This window comes from Fukomys damarensis, unplaced genomic scaffold, assembly GCF_012274545.1.
Source record: "Fukomys damarensis isolate Sample0158 unplaced genomic scaffold, DMR_v1.0_HiC HiC_scaffold_2, whole genome shotgun sequence".
NCBI lineage: Eukaryota > Metazoa > Chordata > Mammalia > Rodentia > Bathyergidae > Fukomys > Fukomys damarensis.
In genome coordinates, this window is record NW_022900914.1 from 60270445 (window position 1) to 60289314 (window position 18870).

At 38.1% G+C, this 18870-nt stretch overlaps 1 protein-coding gene and 1 non-coding gene across 2 annotated transcripts in view; both read left to right on the top strand.

The window, feature by feature from the left end:
* Positions 1-16183, top strand: part of Ptcd3 (pentatricopeptide repeat domain 3) — a 26256-nt gene extending 10073 nt beyond the window's left edge. The window contains exons 8-24 of the mRNA XM_010625675.2: positions 2213-2328; positions 4228-4298; positions 5713-5800; positions 6063-6123; positions 6242-6327; positions 6952-7096; positions 8097-8147; positions 9928-10017; positions 10305-10333; positions 11356-11462; positions 11694-11772; positions 11873-11963; positions 12797-12882; positions 13337-13485; positions 14745-14786; positions 15180-15338; positions 15640-16183. Of these exons, the coding sequence (XP_010623977.1) occupies positions 2213-2328; positions 4228-4298; positions 5713-5800; positions 6063-6123; positions 6242-6327; positions 6952-7096; positions 8097-8147; positions 9928-10017; positions 10305-10333; positions 11356-11462; positions 11694-11772; positions 11873-11963; positions 12797-12882; positions 13337-13485; positions 14745-14786; positions 15180-15338; positions 15640-15709 (1520 nt within the window). The 3' untranslated portion in view covers positions 15710-16183. The remainder of the gene's footprint in view (positions 1-2212; positions 2329-4227; positions 4299-5712; positions 5801-6062; positions 6124-6241; positions 6328-6951; positions 7097-8096; positions 8148-9927; positions 10018-10304; positions 10334-11355; positions 11463-11693; positions 11773-11872; positions 11964-12796; positions 12883-13336; positions 13486-14744; positions 14787-15179; positions 15339-15639) is intronic.
* Positions 14264-14398, top strand: LOC117286701. Its single transcript, XR_004517834.1, has one exon. It is a non-coding gene; the product is annotated as a small nucleolar RNA SNORD94 (small nucleolar RNA).
* Positions 16184-18870: the final 2687 nt, after the last annotated feature.

An 18870-nucleotide genomic window follows, 5' to 3' on the forward strand; every position in this document is an offset into this window, starting at 1 on the left:
TTTTTTTTTTTTTTTTTTTTGGTACCAGGGATTGAACTCGGGTCCTTGAGCTTGCGAGGCAGGTGGTGGAACCACTGAGCTAAATCCCTGGACCTGTTGTTTCTGTTTTTAAGGTTACTAGGCAATCTTTCATGTTCTGGTGTACTTTTGTTTTAAAAGTATGAATGAGATAGAATTGCAATTTTGTAGGCTCTGCTCCACTGTTTTATTTTTTCAGCATCAGGGATTGAACTCAGGACCTTGCGCTTGCAAGGCAGGCACAATGCCACTGAGCTAAATCCCAGCCTTCCACTTTGTTTTAAAATTACAAAATGAGATTGAACTGTAATTTTGTGGGGCCTGAAGGGGTGTATGTGTGTGTGTGCACTTGTGCATGCATGTATGTATGGCTCATTGACATAGTGTTTACCTAGCATGTGAGAGGCCTTGAGTTTGATCACTGTGTCGCCAAAAAAAAAGTTGCATCTTTGTTAATAGTGTTTTATGCTATAGCTGTAATGTTGGTAGAAAAAACATGTAGCCATTCTTTCTTTAGCTTCCCCTTTAAAATAAGGTATGTATATTTGTTGGGTTTTGGAAAGCAGGGACATATGAAGCAGATAGATACACTTAAAGAGCACTCAACTAGGATCAGGCGTTTGATATTGGTCCCCTCTAACACAGATTGTTCTGTGCTCTCTAAGAAGCCACTTAATTCCTTAGAGCCTCTAGCTCTGAAATCCTGTGGAACTCTGAATTTGATCTGCCTGAACCTCCAGGGATATACATTTAAATAGCACGGCTGATTTGCTGCTATAAGAATGTTCATAGAGGAACATCAGAATCAGCTGGCATTATTTAAGTTTTGGAATTTGGAGTGCTGTTCCATGGTTTGGAATGAAAATCTGGTAAACACGGAACTGATGAGGCCGGAGCAGACCACTCAGTGTATACTTGAAAACAAACGTGCAGAAGGCTGCATTTGAGAATTTCAGTATGTAAGCTGTTACAGCATCAGGGGTGCATCTGAATCATGACAATCTATTATAAATTGGTGAGGCTCTTCCTTATACTTGTCTAATGTGATCAACACCTGGTATCAGTCTACATTAAAGTTCTTAGTGTCATATATCTTTTTATAGCTGTTTTACAGTTTTACCCACAGTGATTTTGCTGTGTGCTGTCATCCAGTGAACATTATTTAAACACAGTGTGTCAGAACCATAGCTTGGTAACAGCCAGCTTTCTAGGGGAGGGATGGTGGAGAAATACATTATCAAACACCTGGTGAGAGGCATGCATTCTGCTAGCCATTTCATTACTTCATTTAATTCCAGAGCACCTTATACGCTGATATGTTTGTCAGTGTATAAAGGAAACTAAGTTATTTTTCTTGGATTGCATACCTCTGAGATATAAGACCCAGTTGTGTCCTATTTACTTTGCTATCCCGTCTTTTCTAGGGTTTTAAGTTTTGATGAGCACTTTTTCTGTCAATGTATTTTGTGTGGAAGACTCAATTGATTCTCTTAAAATAGTAAATTATATCTCTCTCTTCCCTACCCTTTTTTTTTTAAATGAGTGCCAAGACTGGAATGTGGTTTTTTTGAGGTAGAGTCTCTATGTAGCCCAGGTTGGCCTAGAACTCACAGGAATCTGCCTCAGTCTCCTGCATGCTGTGATAACAGGCATGCACCACCGCCCCTAGCCACAATGTGTTTTAAATAACATTTTTTTTTCCAGTACTGCAGCTTTAAGTGAATAATAGTTTTTAAAGGCTGCTATAATTAGGCAATTATGCTAGTGTGTTTTTAAGTAAGATTTTAGTGAGGCTCGATCCAAGTGGAAAATTATTCATGTTTGTTCACATGATCTAGGCCAGGGAACTAAATGGAAATAGATGATAGAATAAGTCATTTTGGAGTTGATAATTACAATCATGAGGTTGTTTCTCTAATGGTAGGAATACCTAAGATAAATGAGCACAGGGTCAAAGCACATCTTATATTTTAATGTTTTCTGTCATATTACACTGTTAGTTGAGGGTTTGTTCCTGTTCTTATTCTTATATTTGGGTCTGTGTTGAGAGCATAGTCATTAATTGATAAAGTGGTAAATGATGTTAAGTATGTCACCAAAAATGTCACTGCTAATAACAAAGAGTGAAAATTTTTTACATAACAGGCTTTAGTTCTTGACAGTTTAATGTTTCTTTCTTTTCTCCTATCCACAGGAACCACTGTTTCTCTTGAAACAACTAATAGTCTCTTGGATTTATTGTGTTACTATAGTGATGAAGAGCCCCCAGCTGAATATAATTTTCAACAGACTGAACAGTCAGAAGAATTGGTAATAGCTTTTGACATTTTTTTTAGTTTAAGCAATACCTTCTCAAACTAGAACATATGTCACTGTAGCAGTAAGTTGACTGTATTGAGATTTGGTGCAATAGCCATGATAAAAAGTGATGCTGGAGGAAATGAGAGTTTTAAACAATTATGTTAACCCTAGAATCCCACTTAGAATATTTTGTCCTCATTTGTCACATATTCACACAAAACTTTGACCAGAACTGTTTGGGTGAGCCCTTCTGTCATGGGGACAGCATGATTATAATGGTCCTACACAGAAAGACTCCATGGCTGAACCTCCTCAAAAATTCATACATACAAGTATGTAAGGAGTGGGGGCATACTAGGCTGGAGGAATTGTGCCATAGGCTACCTGTTGGTCGAGTCATATCCTGTGTCTCAAAACTCAAAAATTTCATTTATAGGGTTGGGGATTTAGCTCAGTGGTTATGCCTGGGAAGTGCAAGGTCCCAAATTTGATTTCTGGTACCAAAAAAAATTTTCATTTATTTCGGAGAATCCTTTGAGTAGCATGAACACACACACACACACCCCATATATGTATTTCACCATATATATATATTTTTTTTGTGCGTGTGTGTGTGTGTATATATGGTGTGTGTTTTATATATATATATATATTTATGTGTGTGTGTGTGTTGTGTGTCATTTTTTGTAATATGGATCTTATACTTGTAAAGATACTGAAAACAATCTAAATGTCCAATAGTGGATGTTCAAATTATGGTAAGAGGATTGAGTAGCCATTGAGAACACTAGATACACTTTTGTTCGAATATAGAAAGATTGTTTAAGAGGAAAACAATCTGTACAACCATGCACAGGTTGAACATTGTTAATCTGAAATCCCTAATAAAATTTTTGAAGCCAAATTACTTAAATACTCAAACTTTGAGCGCCATTAGGTAGAAAATACCACACTGACCTCATGTGACTGTTTGCCATCAAAACTGACGCACACTAATACATAAAGTTATATCATATGTACTAGGGGTGTATGAAACGTGAATTTCATGTCTCATTCCCAAGGTATCACATGTATATGCATGTATTCCAAAATTTAACAGATTTGAAATACTCATTTCAGATAAGATATACAACCTGTATATATATTCCCTTTTCTGTTTGTTTTGTTTTATATGCATAAGAAAAAAGTCATTAAAAGTATTTCTCAAGGCCAGGCATTTAGCTCAGTAGTTCTGCTGCCTACCTCAAAAGCGCATGGACCCTAGTTCAATCCCTTGGTAACCCCCACCAAAAAAAAAAAGTATTTCTTAGGCATGGTGACACATGATAAATCTCCACACTCTGGGAGGCTGAGGCAGAGAAATTGCAAGTTCAAGGTCAGCCTGGCCAATTTGGCAATTTCGCAATCCTGTCTCAAAATAAATGGGGCTGGTGTTGTAGTTCAGTGTGAAGAGCCTTTTCAATGCCCTATACTGCTAAAAAATTCTTTTTTAGATGATAGGATTATTGATATTTTTCTTGGTATTTTTCTCTGCATTAATAGGGATCATTTATATACAGAGTAACTCAAGTCTTCTAAAGTTCATATATAGTGGGTTGTAAGTTACCTTGCTTTTCAGAGCATCTCCTGAAGCCCGTCCTGGCTGACCCTCTGCCTCTCTGGCCACAGCTCCTGAGGCAGAGAATGAGAACCCGTGCTGTTCTATAGGGCCAGCCAAGCTCTGGGTGGCCTCATCCTAGAGCCTGGCTTGGAAATAAAAGATCAAGGTTTACTCTTTTTTTTTTTTTTTTTTTTTTTTTTTTAATCTTAGCTTGTTTTTATGAGTTTTCTTTGCCTTTATAATTTTAAGTAGTCTGGCTAGGAGAATGCATTTCATTGTCTTCTCTCTTGTTTCTTTTGATAATCCAGGAAGAGGCCACAGAGGAAAATAATGAAAAATCTAAGGGGAAGACTGGTCATCAGTTCTCCATTACTTGGAAGTAAGTTGCACATGATTAGAGGCTTGTGTTTCTGTTTTGTACAGTGTGTAGAATATGCCCCACCAACCTCTGAAGAAGATGTGATCTTGTGAGTTTGTTTAGAATTTGCTAGCCAGGTGGAATGGGGCATGCCTGCATACTGACACTCGGGGGCTGAGGCAGGAACGTTTTGTCAGCAAGTTAGAGGTCATCCTGGAATACCTTGTGAAACCCTGTCTCAAAACAAACAAACAAAAAGTTTGCTTTTATTACTTTTTTTTTGGTGACAGTGTCTTACTTTGTAGTTCAGGCTGCCTGTGAACTTGCTATGTAGCCCAGGCTGGCCTCGGAACTGGTGGTCATACTTGTGCCTCAGCCTTCTGAGAGCTGGGATTACAGGTGTGCACCACCATGCCTGACAAATTTCATTTTATTTATATGATTTGAAACTTTGATCGTAAGATCTTTTACCTTCAGCCAGCAGTACAAAGTCTTTTTAGTGACACTTGTTTTGTTTTTCCTTATTTAACTAGGCATATCCTTGATTGGGATGGCCTTTGATAGTTTGATCAGTAGTGCTACCTTAATATTCTTAATTCTGAAATTTTGATAGTTTTGTTTACTATAAATACACAGACACTAGAATGTCATGCCAAATTAAGACCTGACTAGTGCTGAGGATATAGCTCAATTGGGTGAGGGTAAGCCTAGTGTGCAGAAGGCCCTCAGTTCAGTTACCAGCACTGGTGGGGGTGGGGAGACTTGACAAGCAAGCAGACATGAGTAGTTCTGAACAAAAGGTAAATAACATTTAACTACAGTCAAAATTTAATTTAGGAGTGTCTAAATAAACTAGAAAAATATTTCAATGTAGAAAGCTACTGTTATCTAAAATCCATTTTGAAGCCATGAGTGTCATGGGAGGGTAGATTAAATATCTTGGTTGATTTTAGTACTTTTGAATAGTAGCTAAGAGCATGCATAGACTTTGGAGTAGGAACTTGGCTTTTTTTTTTTTTTTTTTTTTTTTTTTTTTTTTTTTGTAATAGGAGAAGAGATATATGTACTTAGGCTAGAATATGAAAGGATTCAGAGGGAACCATTTTTACCGGTTGCCTCTAGAGAGTTCTGTCCAAGTGTTGTACAGTTTGCTTTTTGTTATTGTACATGGGAATTTATTGCTTGTTCATAAACATTTCCATCCTCATTATGTTTCTTATTTGCAGTACTGCTGGCAATTTAAAAGTCTTTTAGCTTTGATCTTTCCCATTTTCAAGATGATAACCATATTTCCCTCTCTGGACAGTAAAAATTATTTGAGATTCTGTGCCAAAAGTGCTTAACACATAGCCAGGAATATTGAAAACTGTCAGTAGTGGTGGTGGCTTTTATTAGTTTTCCTTTTTTCCCTGATTCTTATTCTATTGATTTCTAGGACAAATAACAATGCTGAACGAATATTTGCTCTAATGCCAGAGAAGAATGAACATTCCTACTGCACAATGATCCGGGGAATGGTGAAGGTACACTTGTTTTACTTATTATCCTTAAGGTCCACTAAGTCAGGGTTTTTCAACCTCATAGCTATAGGTTGAGTGCCCCTTACTAAAATGCTTGGAGCCAAAAGTGGTGTTTCACATGAAGGATTTGGGGTATTTGCATATACATAATAAGATGTGTTGGCGATGACGCCAAGTTTCAACACAAGACATGTTTAAATTTCATATACATTATACACATAGTACAAAAATAATTTTATACAATGCTTTTCCTCCCCCTGTTCAGCATCAAGCTCATGCACAGGCACTAAACTTGTACACTGAGTTATTAAACAACAGACTTCGTGGTGAGTTTGAGACATTCCTTTTATCCCTTCTTTCTCTTTCCTTTTCTTAAGAGTTTGTATAAAACTTATGGGTCCTGCCTCAGTCATTGGCTCACATTTTGTCTTTTTTCTTTTACAGCTGATGTACACACTTTTAATGCATTGATTGAAGCAACAGCATCAATAGTAAATGAGAAACTTGAGGAGAGGTGGAATAATATATTGGTAAGGAGGAATCCTCATTTGTCTTCTAGTCGACCTTAACTCTCCTTTACATCGGGTGGAGACAGCATTCATTGAAATCTCTGTGGCAGACACTGCTCTCTGATAGCAGTTACCTGCTTACTGACCTTCCAGCAACCCTGTAAGTTAAGTGGCTGTGCCTGACACCTGAGAAGAACAAGTTGCTTGACCTAGATTCTACAGCTAGAATTCAGGAAGACCTGGGTTACTTTTTTCATTTTGCATAATGGGTTTTTTTGTTACAAATTTCTGTCAGGTAAGTTAAATTGAAATCATAGATTGATTCTTGTCTAGTAACTTAGGGATATAAGTATGTTTTTATACCATACTGGTTTAGTCTTTTGCCTTTTGTATTTTCCTTCTTTGGAAAATAGGTAGAAGACTGAAGACAATTAGACACCTTATGTGTGAATGTCTTAGAAGGCTTCTCTGAAATGCAGAATCACTGGTCCTAATTAGCAGATAGTTATAAATTAGGGATGTACTGTAGTTACTAGCCTTCTTCAAACATAGCTAGAAAGCTAATTTCTCCTTTTACATGAAATGAAATTTTGGCAAATTAATTAACAAGGAATAAAAGTTATTTCTTGCTTTTGATTCACCTAGGGTTTGCTGAAACATATGGTTGCACAGAAAGTGAAACCAAATCTACAAACTTTTAATACCATTCTAAAATGTCTCCGAAGATTTCACGCATTTGGAAAATTGCCAGCCTTAGAAACCTTACGTGAAATGAAAGCCATTGGAATAGGTGAGAGTGCACTCCAGAATCCTTGCTGAAGACAAGAGACTGCCAACCAGAAGTGTCAGGGCACATAAGCCCTGAAGATGTATGACTTCTTTTTCTATGTGCATAACTGCAATATGTTGGGAATTTCCTTTCCATTATTTGGCACACTTAGTCACGTGTGCAGTTTGCCTTTGATTCAATCCATAAATTTAGTCAATCATGGAGCAGAAGTATTTGGAAAACACAATTTTTTGTCAGTTTCTGAACAGTATCGTATGACAGTTATTTACGTACCATTTGTATTAGATATTACAGATCATCTAGGGATGATTTTGAGTATATGAGACATGAGTTATTTGCCACTTTATTTAAAAGACTTGAGAATTCCTAGGTGCCAAGGGACAATTGTACTCATAGGAGCATCTGTATCTTCATATTCTTTATAGAAAATTACAAAGCTATTTTAGTATTTAATATACTTTCTCTAGACCCTATTCTGAAGAGAATCGACCCCTTTCAGTTAGATGATTTTAAATTTCATGATACTTCTCTAGCATTAATTTCAACCCAAATGTGTGTCTTATTTCAATACTTTTATAAGATTGCTTGGAGATCAGTTCACTTCATTATGCTTTATTGTTCTCAATGAAGAATCATAATTATTTACATTAAATTAACAAGATGGGCTTCAAAATAATCTCTTTCAGGCCGGGCGTGGTGGCACACGCCTGTAATCCCAGCACTTGGGAGGCTGAGGCAGGAAGATCGCTGTGAGTTCGAGACCAGCCTGGGCTACATAGTGAGTTCCAAGTCAGTCTCAACTACATAGTGAAACCCTGTCTCAAAAAACAAAAAAAAACAAAGCAAAAACAAAATATCTATTTCAAAAGATGCATTTTTCTGCTTAAATAAAAGCATTAATATGTTTTTTAGTTCAATGTGCCTCAGAATGCTAAAGTTTGGATAGCTATAGTTTTACTTTATTTTATTTTACTTTTTTCTATCTACCTGGTGATTGGAGAACCCTCACTTGCAACATATCATCATCTTATTCAGGTGTTTTATCAACATGGTAAGTATTTTATTTTATATTATTTTAATTTTTGTAGAAAATTGATCATCTCCCTGAGTATGGTTGTTGCAGGTTATCTTATCTGCATCTGAATTAAGAATGGGAAAATCACAAGTAACATTTATAACCTGAGCAAAATGTTATTTGTGGTGGTAACCAAGTTTGTGATGCAAACATCATGTACAACTTGAGCTGCAGAGGAGAGGTTTATCAGATGTGCTGGCATTGTTTGACAAAGAAGAATGGGCAGAGGTGTTTTAGTTTGTAGTGGGTTTGGTCTCTCAAGCTCTGCTATGCATATAATAGTCACTAATAACGTGTGACTGATTTAGAAAAATAAAAACACTTAGTGGCATTAGGGCCCAGCAGTCCTTTGTGTCTACTGGCTACATATTCAATGGTGTAGATATAGGACATTTCCATCTTTGTAGAAAAGCAGTGGACAGTGTTGCTCCAGAGAAAAGTTTGAAGCATCTGGGGCACCTCAGATTCCATTTGTCACCTATTTATAGGTCATTTACTTCCCGTGGGAGCTCTGGACTTTGGAGCCAGGCACATCTGAGTTGACATTTCACCTCTACCCATTAGAAGTTATGTCAAGAGACTAGATGGGTGTGGTGATAAATGAATTATGCAGTGCTTTGTGTCATGTGTAGAAGGCATGTACAATAATAGACACTTAATCTTATTCCCGGCATGAGGAAAAAACCTTAGTGCAGCACTACTTATTCTTTCCTGTGATAGATTGTATAAAAACAGTAGTAAGGAAACCAATCTCTCTTGATTTAGCGGGCTAATTTTGCAAGGTCCATACCTTTAGCTATAGTCAAGTTTCTTTTTTTTTATGAAGAAAAATAATCCAACAGGAAATTGAATATCTTGATAATAGATAAATGATTTCAAAAATAGTAATATCCAGTGAATCCTCACTCAAATGGTGAGTTTGTAGCCATGCTAGTGTTTCTGAGCAGAGTGTGTTGCTTTCCTCTGTACCATCCTGTTACTATTTTGGTTCAGTTGTTAACAAAGTCAGTACCCTAAGTAGCACCCATGGCTATGGTGGCTGGGAAGCAGAGAAGTAGTTTCTCTGTATCAGTTGGCTATCTACTATGATTATTTCTAAAATTAACCTAAAGGAGAGAGCCTACAATAATAAAGAAATGAACATAAAATAGAATTTAATGAATCTAATAAAATAGGAATGTTAGCAAATGTATATAGGCTTCAAGAAATTATAACGATATCTGCAGTTATTACAAGTGTATTATCACTAAGGTATAGAAAAAGTTAGGGAAATTAAGTTAAAAAGTATTTGACTAGACATACTGTAGGTCATTTTTCTTGACCTGTTAGTACTTAGCTCATTTAATCTTTTTAAGAACTATTCTGTAATTTCCTTTTTCTCAGTCTTCTCATGATTATAAAGGAAAACGAGTGACTGCTAGCAAATAACATGTTTTTCTAAGTGTATTGGTTTCTTGAGGACTCTGTGTGTGCTGGTGTTTATCCCTACTCCGGTAAGAATCAGGCTTCTCATGAAGAGACTAAGAAGGAGCAGGGCCAAGTCTGATTGGCTACGTGGACAGAGACCTTGTGACTGTTTCAGCTCTTCGAATTGCACTCTGGGGAGTGCAGTATTTCCTTTAATAAGTGTTGCCCCTGTTTAGCTCTTTGCCAGCCCTTAGACTCAGGAGGTTTGTGTTTCACAAGGTGTTATGAATTTGGTAGTGTTGCAAGAAGTGAACCCTTGAAAAAACCCATTTGCTTTCTTATTCTGCAGCAAGCTCTTTAAAGGGACACTCTCTCATCATCTACAGTATAATGGATGAATTGGTGGGAAAGAATTTTTCTCCAATGGATCTGGATGACGGTATGTTCAGAAATTTGGTGTGTTTCCCATTAAAGACAAAACCATTTGCCTGAGTGCCAGCTATTAGAGGCCTTTTGTGATGAGGAAGGGGTTTAATTTTCTTAGTAATCTTTTGGGTGATTATTGTGTGAAAGACAAAATTTCTGTCTCTTTTTATTTTTCTAGCTTTATTCCTTGTTTTTAAAAACAAGTGATCTATTTTGTCTGCAGGGTTTTTATTAGTTTATGTACTTGAAAACATATTTCATTTCTTAGTAAAAAAAACTCTTGTGAACTTTGACTTCCAGATAAGTTTTTTCAGACGGCAATGAATGTTGTAAGTACCATTTTTTGTTTAACTTCATAGTCCTGATTTTAAAGATTATTACTTTCCATTTCCTGAATTTAACTGTAATTAGAAGGTTCTCTTACTTTCTGCCTCTTAACTTTTGTTCATGTCTTCGCTTCTATTTTGCTTTCCTTCAAATCTGCTTGTAAATTGTGACATTCCTACCCTCTGTTTATTATAAACATTGCCTTTTTTTATGCCTGCTCAATAAGCTTTTGAAATACTGCATATTTGCCTGTTAACATTTTTTAATTTAATTTTTTTTCTTTTTTGTTACTGGTGATCAAACTCTGGACCTTGCACTTGCGAAGCAGGCAGCGGAACCACTGAGCTAAGTTCCCAGCCCCTGAAATTTAATTTTTTAAAAGACAAAATGTTACTATGTAGTCCAGGTTGGCCTTTTAACTCATCATTCTCCTGCTTCAGCTTCCCAAGTGCTGGGATCAGAAGTGTTTACCACCTTGCTTGGCTAGTTAACTTTTTAAAATTAATTTTAATTTTAGCTTTTAATTTTAGAAAAGTGTCATGCAGTTTCAGGGTGAATAAAGTGTATCTTGCATCAGAAAGATAATTGCTTTGCAATTCTGTGTATACTTCCAGGTGTTTTCCTTTTTGTACTAAAAAGTATACAGAGTCAGACAAACTGCCATGGTGACACAATTGTTGATCAGAATTAGTGTTTCATAGTATCTAAGAATTGTATTCTGTAGGTGATTTTTTGGTGACATTTCATGGGGTTAATGTGATGCTGGCCTGTGGGCACACCATGTGCTGTTTTTTTGTAGTATTTACTTCTAAAGGTATAGTGTTAGGTCACAATAATTTTGTTGTAAATTTTGCAAAATTTATTTTTCCCCCAGTTCAAACTTACTTGCTGTCAAACAATAAGTTGAATCAATATAAGTATTTCCCAAGAAACTAAATACTTTTTTTCTTTATGTAATGAGCCACTTAGAAGCCACTGGAGGCTTCTAAGAATGTCAAGAGTAATACTATTTGCAAATTTGCAGTGCTCATCCCTCAGAGATCTAGACCTTGCTTACCAAGTGCACGGCCTTTTAAACACGGGAGACAACTGGAAATTCATTGGATCTGATAATCAGCGTAATTTCTATTAGTAAGTGTGCTTGGAAATGTATCCTTTTGTTGTTAGTAGATTCTGCAAATGACCAGTTCAGGGGCTGGAAGGTTGTAATTGAGACATTAGCCCCAGTTATCATCTCTTGAGTCAAGCCCTGGCCCGTGTAACTTGAAATTGTAAATATTAATATACACAATTTCACTAATCCTAACTTTTGTTTTTAGATAAGAGATTTTAGAATAAACCTGCCTTTTCTCTCTGTTACAGTTCCAGATTTTTCAGTTTGCTTTGTCTCATGGAACAAATTGATATCACCTTAAAGTGGTATAAAGACCTGATGCCTTCGGTAAGCTGGTTCATGAGTTATCATTTATCATTGTATATGAATTTGTAGGTATCTTTGCTGACTAATGATTTAAAATTGTATTTGTGTATCTCCTAATCAGGTGTTCTTTCCCCATTCCCAAATACTGATAGCTCTTCTCCAGGCTTTGGATGTGGCCAACCGTCTGGAAATGATTCCTCAGATTTGGAAAGGTTAGTGTTGGGACTGTGTTTGTTTCTTTAGTATCCTATAGATTAACATGTTAACATTATTGTTAGGGATAAAATTTCCATCTTGGGCTTGGTTGAATACATTAGTTGAGGTCCCTTTCATCACTTGCTCATGTCACATATAGGATTATATGAGTAAAACTTTGAAAATGACCTGTCTTTGTCCCTTTGTGACATTTGAATTAAATTCAGTTTTGTGCGACTCTTCTGTAATGTGATGCAGAGAAGATTAGTGCTACTTATGTGGCAGACTCTTAGTCTCAGTGCAGGTCTGTGACCTTATTAAAGCACAGGCTGCTCCTCTGTACACTCTTGTGTCATTTTACTTCTGTGATAACCATGTTTCTCAAGAACAGCAATGGCATGAATGTGTGTTGGTCTAATCTGTGTGTATAAATAGGCTGCAAGAGGAGATACATATACTCTTTTACTAAGTGACTGAATTACCATAAAGTCCATTTCAGCTGCCTCTGTTTCTGTGTAATGGACTGCAGTCCTGTCCTGCCACTGCACAAGACTGCTGTAATGTCTGTATGTAAGAGAACACTGAAATGTTTCCAAATGATGCAAATGGAGCTGGGGGCTACCCAGATGTAATGCATGTGTTGTATTTAACACATAACCAGAAGCAAGTGCCTTCACTACACTTCATTTGTTCGCACTACTGATCATTTTGTTGGTTTTCTGGAATCCTAGGATAAACTCAAAATAGAAAATATTAGCAACTTTTTTTGTGTTCTGAACAATAAGGTTAACAACTGACATTGAACAATGCCAAAAAGTTTAGCATCTTTATGATTCTTTTTTGTTTTAAGATAGTAAAGAATATGGTCACACATTTCGCAGTGACCTAAGAGAAGAAATCCTGATGCTCATGGCCAGGGATAAACACCCACCACAGGTAGGACTGTCTTGAAGCTCAAGTTTCATTATTATTATTAGATGCATACTTTCCCAAAAATCCTCAAACACTGAGGTCCTTGCACAGGGTAGTTTCTCTGGTTTCTTCTGTCATTGTGGAGAGTTCTGCCTCCCAAACTCAGATTTAGGTTATGATACATCTAAACATCTTGGTGCTAGCAGAATGCCAGTCCTAAACTCACTGTTTCCTCTAGTTCAAAGGAAGCTGCAGGAAAATAGCTTCTCCCTATCCTGAACCATATAAAAAGAAAATGCATCGTTGAATTTGCCAGATGTGGCTAATCACATTATCCCAGAACAGGGCCCTTTGTTCTTTTTACTGTATTATGTATGTGCCGTATATGTGATATATTCACATGGTAAAATGTTATCTTGTGAACTTGAATTACCATCACACCAGCTCAGCGGTTCTGTTGACTCTTAGAGCTTCTCAGCTTCAGGTGGCGTTTGCTGATTGTGCTGCTGACATCAAATCTACTTATGAAAGCCAAGAAGCCAAAAAAGCTGCTTCTAGTTGGCCATCCACTGTTCTCAACTATATAGCTGTCCTCTTTTTAAGGGCTGAGAGAGCTCAGGAAGCCTGGTGAGTACAGACTATGAGTGTGAGATAGTAGCATTCCTGCTTGAGTCTAGGACATTTACCTAGTTCTCTAATTTGGCTGTATGATGTGTTGTTTACTCAAGGGCCAACTAGAATGCATAGTGAATTTTCAATGGGAACTTGCAAAATACTAGCTAAAAAGCAAATTTTTGGAAGAAGAGCCATATGCGTAATACATAGTATTTTAGAAGAGGGCATGCATGATTCAGGTGGGCTGAGTATAGTCTTTCCATTTTTTACCTGTTTTCAGTCACTGGACAAGTCACTTAACGTCACTTGTCATCTTATGTAAATGGAATAGTGACCAAAAAGCCATTTTCTTTAATGTTTTGGTCCCTGGGTGGTTATTTGAGTGTTCCTCTCACGCCCCTCTTTTTAATTGAAAATAATAGCCCAAACTAAACATAGCCTTGACTAGAAACCATTTTGATGGGAACCTTATGCATATTCATTTTCCAAAAGTGAGAAGTCAACAAAAGGATACTTTGTAGGGGTAGTAATAGTTCTGCTCTAGTTCATGTTGGCTGTAAATATGTGTTTTGGGGTGTTGGGGTGCATTGTGCATGGCTTCTTGCCTAAGAAAATAACTTGAATATCTGATTACCAGTTTAAAATATGGCTGTTAAATTATCTCCAGATAAAAATGCTACAACTTAGAAGTGTGGCTCACTCAACACATATGACCAGCTAGCACCTTCACTGCTAGTGACAAACCTAGTATTTGCATGTGCTCAGGTAGGTTAGCACAGTTGCTGTGAATCAGGCTGTGATGATTGGCGCAGGGGTACGGACCTCAGCTGAATCATGGGAGCTGAATGTATGTGTTCCGCCTTTGTCCTGCATGTGGCAGGTTGATGGCGTGCACTTACATGAGACTTGCCTCGATCTGAGCCTGCTCTTTATAACAGTTTTAGGACAGACCTATGCTGTGTTACAGGAGGGGAGGCCAGGCTGTGTGTGCCTCGTGGCTCTCTTCAGCTGCAGAGGATATAGGTGTGTTCTCTCTGGTTCTCAACACTGACATCTAATGTAGATGTGTGCAGTTGAGGGTGGGCTTAAGCCCCTGAGCTGACTACTACATACAGGCAGGGCTGGGAGCCAGTGGAGCCCACAGATGGACATCTTCAGGAGCTTACAGTATGAAAAGGGGTTTTAGTCTCTGACCCCAGAGAGAACAGCTTCATCTGATAGCCTTGTTTTGCTCAGTATTTATAGTGACTCTTCTATCTCCTCTTGCACAGGAAGATGTTGGGACTTTTCAGGAAGCATAATAAAATCCCCAGGTAAGTGAACATTAATAGGACTCACCTGGTATAGACTGGAATTAGATGATCTGGACTCTTGTGGTGATTGCATTTTGTTCACATACCTCAGCTCCTGCATTTGAGTGCTCTGTTTAGGAAGCAAACCAGTCTCCTGTCCAGGGCATCCTGAGACAAGCAGTTTTTCACCTGTGTTCAGTGATTGTGATACACTGGGGATATTTTGAGTACATCCTCAGTGAAGGTATATTCAGCTAATATTCAGTGTCTGTCTGGGCCTTTAGACTTCATGTAACTTGACTCCAGAGCTACCATTTGCAGGTTTTAGTAGTAAACTTAATCTGAATTTTGCAGGTAAGCCTTTGACTAAAGGGTTCCAGTTGGAAACTTTGTATTTTCCCTTTCAAACAACAGAAGTGAACTGCTGAATGAATTTATAGACAGTGCAAAATTACGCAACAGTCCTGCTGAGGCCATTGAGGTTGTGAAGCTGGCAAGCGCCTTCAGCTTGCCTGTTTGTGAGAATCTCACCAAGAGAGCAGTGGCGGAATTTGCAATGGACCCAGAACAAAAGTAAGTGGGGCTTGAGTCTTTACCATGAAGGAGCAGGGCTTGTCTTCCTCCCAGTCAGATGGCAATCTCTCTCTCTCTCTCTCCTCCCTGTATTCCGTTTTCTTACAAAAAGGATGTAGCGATTTAATGATTGCTTCATTGTCATATGAGTCAGCAGAACCCATAGATGGGGCTGTTGGATGCTCTTTGCCCTTAATGTAGGTGAGTGCAGCCTGATGAGATTATGCATTGAGTGTCTGAAACATCAAGCACCCAACCCCTGACGAGCTATAGTGTAACCTCCAGTAACTTTTCCTTACAGAGAGGCCTTGGGCAACCTAACTGCATTGGTTAGTGACAGCAGCAGTGACAGTGACATTGATGGCAAATGAATATTCAACCGTGATATGAAGAAAGGGGATGCAGATTTGGTGAATTTGGCACTATGAAATGCAATGGACACAATACTGATTTTACATCAAGCTCCTAATTTACTTTATTAAACCATCTGTCAAGAGTGTCACTCAAGAGATCCCATTTAAGCAGCAGCACTGCCATCTCATCTCTTCTGACAAAAGCACACATGAGGTCCATGGTTCTTGTCGACAGATAAGCCCTGCCACACCCGAAGGGTGCTCACACTGTCAGCATCAGCATTCTGATGCTTAGCAGCCTTTGCTGGCCTATATGCTGCTGTTGCTTCTGAGCTCTTAAAAGATTTTCATAAATTACATCACAGTTGCTCTTTGATCAATACTATCCTAAAACTTAAAGAATGTGTAGATGTGGGGCCGGGGACTTGGCTTAGTGGTTCCGCTGCCTGCCTTGCAAGCACAAGGGCCTGAGTTTGATCCCCGGTACCAAGAAAAAAAAGAATGTCTATCCTAAAACTTAAAGAATGTGTAGATGTGGGGCCGGGGACTTGGCTTAGTGGTTCCGCTGCCTGCCTTGCAAGCACAAGGGCGAGAGTTTGATCCCCGGTACCAAGAAAAAAAAAAGAATGTGTAGATGTGAATAGTTACACATTGTAGAATTGATTAGAGATAATGACAGCTTTAGGGTACACAGCTGATAAAGACTAAACGATATATATGTGTATTTTCTTTTTTGAGACAGTTTCACTGTGTAGTTCAGGCTGGCCTCAAACTCAAGGCAGTTGTTAGGATTACAGGTGTATGCCACCATTCCCGGCTTCCATTATTATTGTTTTTTAAAATGTTTAATTCTGGTATTGTTTTTACAGACTCTGAAAGCTGGGCATGGTGATGTACACCTATATCTCAGCACTCTAGGAGGTTGAAGCAGGAGGGTTTTATGTTTGAGCCTTGTCGGTGACCCTGTCTCATAAAAAGGGAAGAGAGAGGGTAGGAATGTATTTCATTGCAAAGGTACAATCCCCAATACTGCTAAAAGGAGGGGGAAAAAGCTACAAAGTGTGGACTGTGGATAATGAAACTTTCTTAGTGGCTTTTGTAACAGCAAATGGAAGTAAGGACTTCCTTAGAGTGGGAAGGGAAGAGGGAAGATTCTTAATATATATGGAATAAACTTCTAGATTGCCTCAGATTTCAGTTACCAGTGTGTGAAGTTTTAAGCTACACAACATTTCAGCATCATCAAGAACTCTTAACAATAAAATGTAGTACAGTTTTATTCAAGCTAAAAACAACAGGATCAAAAAACCTCAAATGGATATAGAATTAAACTCAAATCTAGCACTTAGGTATTGGTAAATGCTGAATGGATTTAATAAATGCTTCAACCTTTGCAGAGGCTTAAAACCTTAAATGTTAAAACCTGACTTTTCTGGTGTCCTGAGATGCAGTTTAAATACAACATCAAGTACTGGGCTTGGGGAAATGTTACAGATACATTGTTCTGCAACCATATTCTATCAAATAAGGTGGTTTTTGATGGCAGCGACTGAAGTCACTTTCAAAGATTCTTGAAGAAATGGTTCAGAAAATTGAAACTGGACAAGTGGTGTATCCCTGGAATCCCAGCTACTTGGGTGACTGAGCAGGAGGATTGCAACTGTAAGGCTGGCTTCAGTAACCTAACCAAGATCCATCCTATCTGAAAAAAAAAGGGTGGGAACAACACCTAGTGCAAGGTGCAGGGTTCAATCCAGTACCAAGAAACTAAGAAAAACAGTTCTGTAACATTGGCAATGTATTTTTAAATTACAACATGGGCATGTGCCTGTAGATAAGCATGCCCATGTGTACCACACTATGATGTAAACTTTATTGCTGGTTGTGGTAAAAAAATGGTGAAAAATACAAATACAGTGAGGTGAGTCAGAATGTAGATGGACAAGCCTGGTTTTACAGAATCATTCAGATTAGACTTGAAAAGTTAAGCAGGATTTTCCCAAAGAAAAGAGTGTTTAGACTTAGCTGGTGTAAGACAGGTGCTAGGACATGAGATAATTAGGTCTTCACCCGTACCCAGGGCAAAGTGTATTAGAAATGCTGTCAAGCAGAATCTGCCCAGCTATGGACATTAGAGAATTCAGGACTGCCTAAGATCAAGCCCAAGAGTAGCTCAGAAAGACTGAAGATTCTTAAAAACTAAGAGCACGTAAGAGGAGTAAGTCATGAGTTTATTCTCAGGACAATCTAAATTCTGCCACTTGTTCCTGTCTCAACCCTGCCACCACCCTCCAACAAAATTAACAAGCTATGTGAGCCTAAGGCAGGAGGGTCAAGTGTTCAGGGATCTGAACCACATAGCACGTTACAGGGCAGTTAAGGACTACATAGTGGCAATCTGTCTCACAAAATAATATCACCTCTTTGAGTAGGTAAGAGCTATAGTGGCCTCCTTGCCCCTAAACATCAAACCAAAGGAAACAGACCTGTGGTTTGGAGAGATGCAAACTACTATATAAGCTGCCTGACACTTAAGCCTTTTTATTTTCCTTCTGTGTTAAGTGATCTATTCTGTACCAAGTTGAAAGAAGTTACTTTAAAACTGGTGGGACAACGGATTTGGGATTTGGGAGACTGCTTTTATCCCGAAATTCTTGAGAGCAGAGCATTTAAGTTAATAGAGAAGAACATAAAAGTAGTGTGCCTTAAAAGGCACTAAGTCCTCAAGAACTTCAAGTTGCAGTCTAAAGGAGTAGGGAAGTGGAAGGGATAGGGGAAAGGCAAGAAGGGAAAAAAAATATGAGAAAAGGGAAAAATGGAAACAAAGTCTTTGTAAATAGATAAGGGTGGAGGGAGTGAAGGGAGGGCAGGGGAATGTGGAAACGAACAAAGTTACATCATGTAAAGGTACAAGATCCTAATGGTAAAATGTAACTATTGTATATCCAAAATGTACCAATAAACAATGGAAAAAGTTCAAGTTGCAAACTTTCACAAGTGTACTTACAAACAAATCCAATAATTCTCTCAGAATTGAACTTCATCATAAGTTGGGGACTTAACGGTCAAAAATTACAGGTGTGGCACATTCCTATGATCAGTACTTGGGAGGCTGAAGCAGGATTGCCATGAGTTAAAGGCCAGTCTGAACTACATAGCAAGACCCTGTCCTAAAAAAA